We start from the raw sequence: 9717 nt of genomic DNA on the forward strand, positions 1-9717 counted from the left end.
CCTCTAGGAGAGTTAGCTCAGCTCCCATGTCAGTGTATGAGAGAAAATAGCAGTGAAGGGAATTTTAGAGTTCAGTGGGAAGATAACCATGGCAGAGTTTTAGATTTGGTAGGAGCATTAACATCAAGAAAGTATGCGTTGCTGAATGAGATGAGAAGACTGGAGATGGAAGGTGATTGCAGTCTTTATGTGTATGATTCCCAGCAGGAGGATCAAGGGGATTATAAATGGACGTTTTATAAGCCACAGTTTGAAAGCAAGGGATTAGAGAAGGGACTTGGAGGTCATGTAGTGACCCTGGTGGTGATAGATGGGAATAACAGTCAAGAGATCCAAGATGTAGAAAAAATAGGGAAATCAACAACAGTAACATCAACACTTCAGCCTAATGCAAGAGCAGTAAGAAGCAGTTATATTCTTTTATCGTCAACCGTCTCTAAAAGCATAAATGTAACACATTCGACTACAGTGGCGCCTCAGATGATTTCGCCAACGCCAACTTCATTGTCTACTGTGGTTAAGGTTAAGTTTGGAGGCTCGGCATATCTTCCTTGTAAATGTGAGAGATGGAATACAGGTGGTAATATACCTCCCAAGTGGATAAATAGTCACGGTAAAGATGTGTTGTTATCAGGACCGCAGGGTGTACCCCCTAGTCAAAGAAAGTATTCTCTGTTTAATGATATGAGGCGGTGGAAAATTGTGATTGTTCACTTGTTCTGCGTAATGCTACCTGGGAAGACCTAGGGGAATATAGTTGTACTTATTTAGAGCCAAAGTTTAAACTTGTTCAAGATCATTGGATACGAGGTTATGTGACCCGTAAGGTGACGCTTATGATGAAAGATTTAGAGCCTGCTGAAGTGTCAACAGTCACCAAGGAGTTCAGGAACAATATACTACAGTAGTCACTCCAAGAGTGAATAATACACAGAAGACATTTGTTGTAATACATCAACTAATGCAATTATTTTAGCAGTAACCTCGGAAGAAATTAATGTTACAACAGCGATAACAACCATTGTAAATATGACACAGACACCAACTACAACTTTTCGGGAAGGATTTGGTAGACGTAACTCAGAAGGCTACGTTACAGATGGAGTTTTGGGAGCAAATGGTAGAAGAGAATGATTAAGAGTCATCTGAAACCGTTCAGAATATTATCCCACTTGTACAAAATGAGTTCTTTACTTTTGAGAAAACACCAGAAGATATGACTGATCAATATCGCCAGTTAACTAAGAGAGAAGCTACATGGAAGGCATATGGGTTTGATTCTTCATGTTGGAAAATTACAGATGGCTGGGCAGGTAGGAATTTATGGTTCCAGCAGTTAATTCATTCTGTAAGATCAGAAACTGGATGGTCCATGTTATGTGTCAATCTTATGCTTTATCATGGCTGTCGTATCAGCAACAATCGTCAACAGATATAGTGATGTCTTGGTCGTCGCAGTTGTTTAGACCTAGACTTAATTGTTGTTGGATAAATGAATTACCCTATGTGAATTTGTAAGATCAGAAGGAAAATAAGTTAACAGCAAGTCCTGAAGCAATGCAGGTAAGACCCGTGAGGGCTAGTAGCTGTTTTTGTTCAAATAAGAGTATGATGGGCCAGGGATGCTTATGGGAATATCAGAGTGTGATGATTATATGATGTCTTTGGATAAGCATGACCGTAAGGTTAGTGAAAACACATATGAAGTAACTTTTGCTGTGCCATCTAGTAAGAAACAAAGGTCAGAAGATCAGCTTTTGCATGGCAATGTGACTATTGGGAATTTTATTGGGACTATTGGGAAGAAATTCGGTGGATTTGTGGTGATAAGGCCTATAAATTCTTACCTTATGGATGGATAGGATGTTGTTACATGGCGATGCTATAACTTCCATATGAGGTGTTTACAATCCAAAAAGGGGAACCAGCTGCTACAGCTCATTCTGATCCTGGTTCTGGAAATAGGGTGAAAAGGAGCATGGCACAATTTCATAATCTTGAATCCTACCATTGGAGGATAAGTCTAGGCAAGAAGTCGGGACTATCTTTTTCCATGGTATGGTGTAACATTTTTGGCAGATCACATTGATAATATTACTTATACTTTGCAGGGGTTTGCAAATGAAACTATACAAGGGTTTAATCTTCTGTCAAATACCCAAAGAAGTCACAGACTGACATTGTTGAAACATGACATGGCTCTCGACTATATTTTAGCCAAACAAGGAGGTTTGTGTGTGGCTATGAACTTGACAGGGGATGGCTGTTATACTTTGATCCCCGATAGTTAATATCACTAGTGTTATAGATGCATTAATGAGTATAAGGGATACGTTTGGGAGCTGGATGGTCAGCAAATACTTGGTTACAAAATCAGTTAGGACCAGTGGGAGCAGTGGTGGTTCAGATTTTGGTAGCAGCCTTTGTAGCGTGTGTTTGATGTTTTGCTTCTGTACTGTGCTATTGACTTTTGCGAAAGCTATGATATTGAGATGGGTTGGAGTGGTGATGCCTGGGGAGAACACTCAGATGCCTTTGTTAACTATGACTGATTTAGATGGAGGTGATGAAGTGGAACCAGATGAAATAATAATGGAAAGATATCCATTTTAATATTACTTTGTATTTCCATATATTGAGGTTTTAATTTTCACGTGTTACTTTGCAACAAGATACTGGTTAGTGTTTTAATTTCTTCCAGAGTATATGGGGATGTACAGATGGGGATTCAGATACTCAAACAAGGACAATATGAATGGACTCTGGACAAGGATGGTGTGGAAACGTCTGGATTGCATCGACACTGCTGAGGAGCTGCAGTGGAATACCTTCCTGTGTCAACATTAATCAACCAGAGTTAGCAGCTCTTTGAATCCTGGTCAATGAGAGAAGCTTGCTGTGGTACCAGTGCCAAATCTGATTCAAAAATGGACTGGACAAAATTATTGTTTTTTCATCTGCATGTGTGTTGGCTCAGCAGGGATGAATTACATGAGAAAGTTGATCTACAAGAGAAAAATATCTGAAAGCAACACAGAATGACTGAGAGCTGCACTGACTTAAAGTTCTGTTGAACTTGTTGCTGGTGCAGAAATATTCACCAGAATGCAGGAAATTAAGTGTTTAATGCTCAAAATTTTCAAGTACCTCTAGACCCCCCCAATGAACAGATTTCAGGATTCATGAAAGAGACTCGATTGTCATTGTATACAAAATACAACAAAATGCAGTTTAGAGCAAGACATTGAACATAGCAGCTTTAAAATAGCATTTAAACCAAAAGCAATGAGGACACCCACATTAGTTTTGTTTCGACGCCCATGTAACATTACAGTAACTTTTGTTCAATAGAGGAGAAATGAAAGCATCTATGTATATCTGTATGTTGTCACTTTTTATTTGTTAACATCTTTGCTTCTTCACTGGTTGTTGACATACTGTAAGTGTAGTTCTAATACAGTAACAAAAGCCCCCCCTGTCTTTCAATCCTAGTGATATCCCTGGCCAGAATTCAATTAAACCATCACATAGATAATAAAACATCTAGTAAGACAGCAAAATTTATTAAACAGACTTCTTCTTGGGACTGTACCCTAGATATTTACCTCATCAGAGGTCCTGTTCATATATTGATCTGACATTCTGATAAACAACTAAGCTGGTGTGTTGTTTCAATAACTCAATAACTTGTGTGTTCTCTACAGTTTAAACAAAGGTCTTGGCTACATATCTCTCCTGAGTTGTATTACAGCACACTACTTCATCGAGAATCATTTAGCGGTTCATAATATCTCAGAGCTGGTTCAGCATAGTGTAAACTGTAAACTTGTATATAACGTATCACATCCAAGAATTCATTTCAGATGTGTCTCAAGGCTAATGCTTTGAAAACAAAAACAAGTGTGCTTTAAACTAACGTTACCACGTTTTGTGATATCTGTCATGGGAATAATTTGAATTTTGTTACTATTTTGAGCATTATGTTTTACATTGCAAATAACACTGTTATATTTTCATTGTCATACTGAGTACATTTTTTGATTGGACTTATTTTTCTCATTTCTCTGTTGTTTTGTCAGTATCTTGAAAATCCAAGTGGAAGAGAATCCTTCTTTTTGCATAAATATTCAACAATCATTGAGAAATCCTTCTCATTGCTCTTTGATTACATATTTGTGCTAATGTGTGCATTATGTCAAATTATTGTTTTGCAGGCGCGACATATCTCCCCTGAGTTGTATTACAGCACACTACTTTCATTTAGAATCATTTAGCAGTGTGCTTTAAAATAACGTGTTACCACATTTTGTGATATGTTTCTTGAGATTAATTTGCATTTTGTTAGTATTAGAAGCATGTTTTACAATTCAAATAACACTGTTATATTTTCATTGTCATACTGAGTACATTTTTTGGATTATTTTTCTCATTTCTTGGACAACTGTTTTTTTGTCAGTATCTTGAAATCCAAGTGGAAGAGAATCCTTCTTTTTTCATTTATATTCAACAATAATTGAGAAATCCTTCTTATTGCATTATGTCAAATTATTTTTTCCATTTGAACAAATAGAGAAAAATAACTACACAGCAATCCGTCATTTTGCACAATCTTTATTACGAATAATTTAGCATGTGGAGGGTCATGTAGTCCTCTGTCTGAAGATTTGAAATAATACAGTGAATAATCTTTAGCATTGGTTCCATGGGTTACAGTAGCTTTAATTACAGAATAAAGAAAAAAGAAAGTAGAAATTTGTTACATTTCTCATCAGCATTGTTACTAGCAGCCGTAGAACGTCTTGATCCTTATGATGTCCCAGTTGGACAGGCCGTTAATCTGGCCAATCGGGACGTTGGGGTCGGGGATGGGGATCATGGTTTCCTTCCCATTCATGGAGAAGGCTGTTTTCCCATAGTGCATGATGGAGGAGTAGTCGTAGGGAGTATTCAGGTTGTTGGCGGCCTGCATGGAAGTTGTAGGCATTCTGCGGGTCGATGTTCTCCCAGTTGATATTGACGTAGGAGTCGCGGTCGGTCCTGGTATGTTCGTGCTGGAAACCCAGAGCGTGGTTGGCCTCGTGCTGAATGATGCCGTAGTAGAGGCAGTTCGGCCTTTTGAGAGAGAGCACCTGTGCGCCTCCCACTCTGCCCACAGGGAGAAACATCCGGCTTGGTTCTCGATGCTGATGTAGTCGGCCTCATTCTGACGGGGGACAAAACGAATGCAGGTTTTGGCCTGGAAGCCGTTCAACGCAGAGTTGATCAGCTGCTTCTCCGAGCTGGTGAAGTCACTGCTCACGGTATAGGGGACCATCACCAAGCCGTTGGCAGCTTTCTTCCAGCGGCAGCTCTGGGACGAGCATATCATGGCACTTCTGGTTGTGGGAGCCAGAATGTCTCCTTCCAGCAGGATCTCGTTGGTGGCGCTGTTGGAGGTCAGAATCCTGGTGGTCATGTCGACTGTCTGGGACATCTTCTTTGCTTCCTTCCTCCTGGACAGGATATGCCTGAGAGAAGCCGAGCAGGAGCAGCAGCAGCAGGCTGGCAGAGGGAGTCATCTTCAGGGTCGGTCTGGAGGCTGTGAAGAGCTGCTGTGGAGAGACTCCTTGAAGCTTGATGTCTGACTTTGCAGTCCAGGGTCTTTATACTCTCCTCTACAGGTGTGTCTGCAGGAGGATTATGGGTTGGGGTCCTCACTGCTAGGCCTAAATAAACCTCAGAGGGGAGGACTCCACAGACAAACCTACTTCTTAAACAGGGTTTGTTATCTCTGGTTATAAGATGGATGAACACAGCTTCACTATGTGGTTAAATAGGTTGCATTTGTTAAGCTACACACTTTATATGGTCTTCAACCAGACATAGTCCACATTAGAGTATCTTTGTTAAACCAACCTTAATTTAAGCAGAGTAATATGTGTTTCTCTTGAAATCCCTCCCTAATATTTGCTCCATAGAAGGTATTTGTTCGTTAATTAAAAAGTAGGGAGGTAAACAAATACAAATACATTGTTCGGATAGGAACTGATAAATCGCTCTGAACGCGTATGAACAGCATCTGAATATTAGCTGAAATATTTGCTCCCCCTCACAGATCTGTCACTGGATTGTCACCAATTATTCACAAGGTCAATTAGGTATGGGGATTGTTAATTTTTGTTGATATTGATGCCCTTATTGAGACTGCTTAATGATCTGAATCTTTATCGATACCACTATCGATACTTTACTACTATTTGGTGACGGTTATTTGGTAAGACCAGCCCCAACGGGCATGAGGTTGGCCTGCACGGTAGGAGGAAAATATTCAATGTGTGATAACATTGTTATATATTGAGATGACTTATGACTTGCAATAAATAAACATATATTCAAATGTGCATATTAGCTGCCTGTTTGTTTTAAAATTATTTATAGGATTAGAATTTAACATTTTAAATACAGCTAAATGTTGTTTCTGGAGCAGCAACATTAATGTTTACAACAGCAAAGTCACTATATATAAACTCAATATCTGACATCAAAATAGTGAGAGACGTTTAGAGAGAATAAAAACCTCATTCTGTTTCATTCCACCTCTTCCTCCCCTCTGCTGTTATTCATTTCCTCCAGGTAACGTTACCTGGTAGAAGGAGGAGCGGCTATACAGTATGTTTGTATACTGTTGTGTATATGTTGGTAAGTCACTTATGATTGACTTAAAAAAAAAAAGGAGGAGTGGATGGTTTGTCTCAGCCAGCAGCTGAGTTTACAACAATGTGCCAGATTGTAATACTACAGACCAGTCTATGCTACAGACAGACAGCTTTCTATTTAGCTTGTTTGTAACATTTGGCTAATTGCCAAGCTAGCGTTACCTATGCTTGAAAACATACAGGACGACAGACTGAGGACAGAGATGAAATTACCCTTTCTACATTTTTACCTTACACACGTGTATTGATAAAGTATTGTCTTTTTACTCGCGAAGGTTTTATTGCACTAGCTGTCGGCAACTCGAGTATTTTGGAGCTAACTTAACTTCACAGTCTACACAGCTGCTGGCCACTGTGTGTGTATGTGTGTGTGTGTGAGCCGACAGAGAGCAGTAGAGGCTGCAGCCTGAGAATAAACAGTCCTGGGCCCGTTTCGGTATTATTAGAAACATTAGTTTTCTTCTCCATCGTGTTTCAAGATAGGATTCGATGCTCGAGACATAACGTTACAGACCTGCTAGTCTCGAAAGCATTTGGATTTTAGGGTTTTGAGAAATGTTGGAACCGAGTGAGTCTTTTTAGAACCTGGTCTCGATCCCCATCCCTAGTCATAATTCAGGCTAATCAAAACCACACAGATATCACACACACACACACACACACACACACACACACACACACACACTGCTACAACCAAGAGAAGTGATGTCAATCGATCTAAATGTCCATATCTCAGCTGACAATTTAAAAATAAGGTGCTCTTCACAACTTCAGCTCTTGCCTCATGTTTACTAAGAAACAATCATAATGTAGTATGTTAACATAACATTTGTTAATTAGCATTAATCACAAAGTACAGGTGAGGCTGATGGGAATGCCATTAGGTTTGGAGATATTTGGGCATACACCAAAGTATTACACTAATAAAAATGTTGACCTGATGGTGGCGTTAGATGAGAAGTCAGGGGAACACCAAAGTTATGACAGTTCATCCTGAGGGGGATGTGAATGTGTGTACCACATTTCATGGCAAGCCATCCAATCTTTTTTGAGACATGTCACTCAAAACCATAAATGTTGACCTCATGGTGGCTCTAGAGGAAGTATCAGGGGATCACCAAAGTCAGCATGATTCATCTTCTTGCGACCATGAATGTCTGCACAAAATTTTGTGCCAATCCATCATATAGATGTTTAGATATTTTACAGGATAAAGGAAAGCTTTGGCCGGCTGGTGGAGCTACAGAAAAGGTCAAGGCATCACCACAGTCATTAGAGTTCATTCTCTCAGATACCATGAATGTCTGCACAAGGTTTCATGGCATCCATCTAATTGTTGTTGAGACAGCTCAGTCTGGATCAAAGTGGTGGACCGACTGATAGACCAACGTTGTCATTCCTAGAGACACGCTGCTTGCATAGCTGACAAATCCAGAAGGCCACATAACAACACTTACTGCTGTTCTGTAGCAACAGAAACCTCCAAAGGTCTTCTGACCCTCTGGATGAACATAAAAGTCTGGTTGCTGCAAGAAAACAAATCAGTTTAATTGTTGTGAAAAATCTTATTCTTAGCTCTGTGACTCAAATATGGTTATACATGAAATAAACAAACTTTAGATAACATTCAATGAGGTTCATTCTCAATAACTTTACATCAGTTTCACCAGATTTGCACGATAAAGCTTGACTGGTGTCACGCAGATGTTCATTTTACCTCATGAGCTGATTCTCAACCACACACACTGTGTGATTATTACAGTAGACGGGAAAATGACGAGCTGAAGTTAAGAACTGTCTCAAAAGTGCACGCATAATTGCCAAGAGAGCTTTTCAGATTTTCTCGAGCACTATCTATTTTTTTTGACACTTCAGATTCATCAAGATATTACGAGAAGATGTATTGTACACAAACCTGATTATTTTTATCATAGTTTCAGATACAGAAATAGTAGTTTTGCTTTACCACAATCAATAATCCAATTATATGGAAGATTTTATTTATGCTAATGTGTGCATTATGCCAAATTATGTTTTGCAGGCAAAGAAATGGAGAAAAATAACTACACAGCAATCCATCAGTTTGCACAATCTTTATTACAGATAATTTTGCCGTGTGGAAGGTCATGTAGTCCTCTGTCTGAACATTTGAAATAATATAGTGAAAGAATCTTTAGCATTGTTTCCATGGCTAACAGTAGCTTTAATTACAGAAAAAAGAAACAGTGAAAGTAGGAATTTGTTGCATTTCTCATCAGCATTTTTATGAGCAACCGTAAAACGTCTTGATCCTTATGATGTCCCAGTTGGACAGGCCTTTCATTTGTCCAATCGGGACGTTGGGGTCGGGGATGGGGGTGATGGTGTCCTTTCCCTTCTGGATGGAGAAAGCTGTTTTCCCATAGTGCATGATGGAGGAGTAGTCATAGGGAGTATTCAGGTTGTTGGCGGCCTGCATTTTGAAGTTGTTAGCTTTCTGCGGGTCGATGTTCTCCCAGGTGATTGTGACGTAGGAGTCGCGGTCAGTTCTGGTATGTTCGTGCAGGAAGCCCAGAGCGTGGTTGGCCTCGTGCTGGATGATGCCATAGTAGAGGCAGCTCTGCCTATTGAGAGAGAGCACCTGTGCGCCTCCCACTCTGCCCACCAATGAGAAACATCCAGCTTTGTTCTCAATGCGGATGTAGTCGGTCTCATTCTGACGGGGGACAAAACGAATGCAGGTTTTGGCCTGGAAGCCGTTCAGGGCAAATTCAATCCGCTGCTTTTCCAAGCTGGTGAAGTCACTGCTCACGGTATAGGGGACCATCACCAAGCCGTTGGCAGCTTTCTTCCACAGGCATTTCTGGGACGAGCATATCATGGCGCTTTTGGTTGTGGGAGCCAGAATGTCTCCTTCCAGCAGGATCTCGTTGGTGGCGCTGTTGGAGGTCAGAATCCTGGTGGTCATGTCGACGGTATCTGGGACATCTTCTTTGCTTCCTTCCTCCTGGACAGGATATGCCTGAGAGAAGCCGAGCAGGAG

General features: G+C 40.3%; 1 protein-coding gene and 1 pseudogene across 1 annotated transcript in view; both read right to left on the minus strand.

Moving 5' to 3' along the window:
* Positions 1 to 4757: 4757 nt before the first annotated feature.
* LOC119890386 lies at positions 4758 to 5603 on the minus strand (annotated as a pseudogene).
* A 3319-nt stretch (positions 5604 to 8922) lies between these two features.
* Positions 8923 to 9717, minus strand: part of LOC119890407 (high choriolytic enzyme 1-like) — a 1531-nt gene continuing 736 nt past the window's right edge. Inside the window, exon 2 of the mRNA XM_038701671.1 lies at positions 8923 to 9670. Within this exon, the coding sequence (XP_038557599.1) occupies positions 8959 to 9670 (712 nt within the window). The 3' untranslated portion in view covers positions 8923 to 8958. The remainder of the gene's footprint in view (positions 9671 to 9717) is intronic.

This window comes from Micropterus salmoides, unplaced genomic scaffold (assembly GCF_014851395.1).
Source record: "Micropterus salmoides isolate LMB-PRFRI ecotype aquatic unplaced genomic scaffold, ASM1485139v1 Ms_hic_scaffold_6, whole genome shotgun sequence".
NCBI classification, from domain to species: domain Eukaryota; kingdom Metazoa; phylum Chordata; class Actinopteri; order Centrarchiformes; family Centrarchidae; genus Micropterus; species Micropterus salmoides.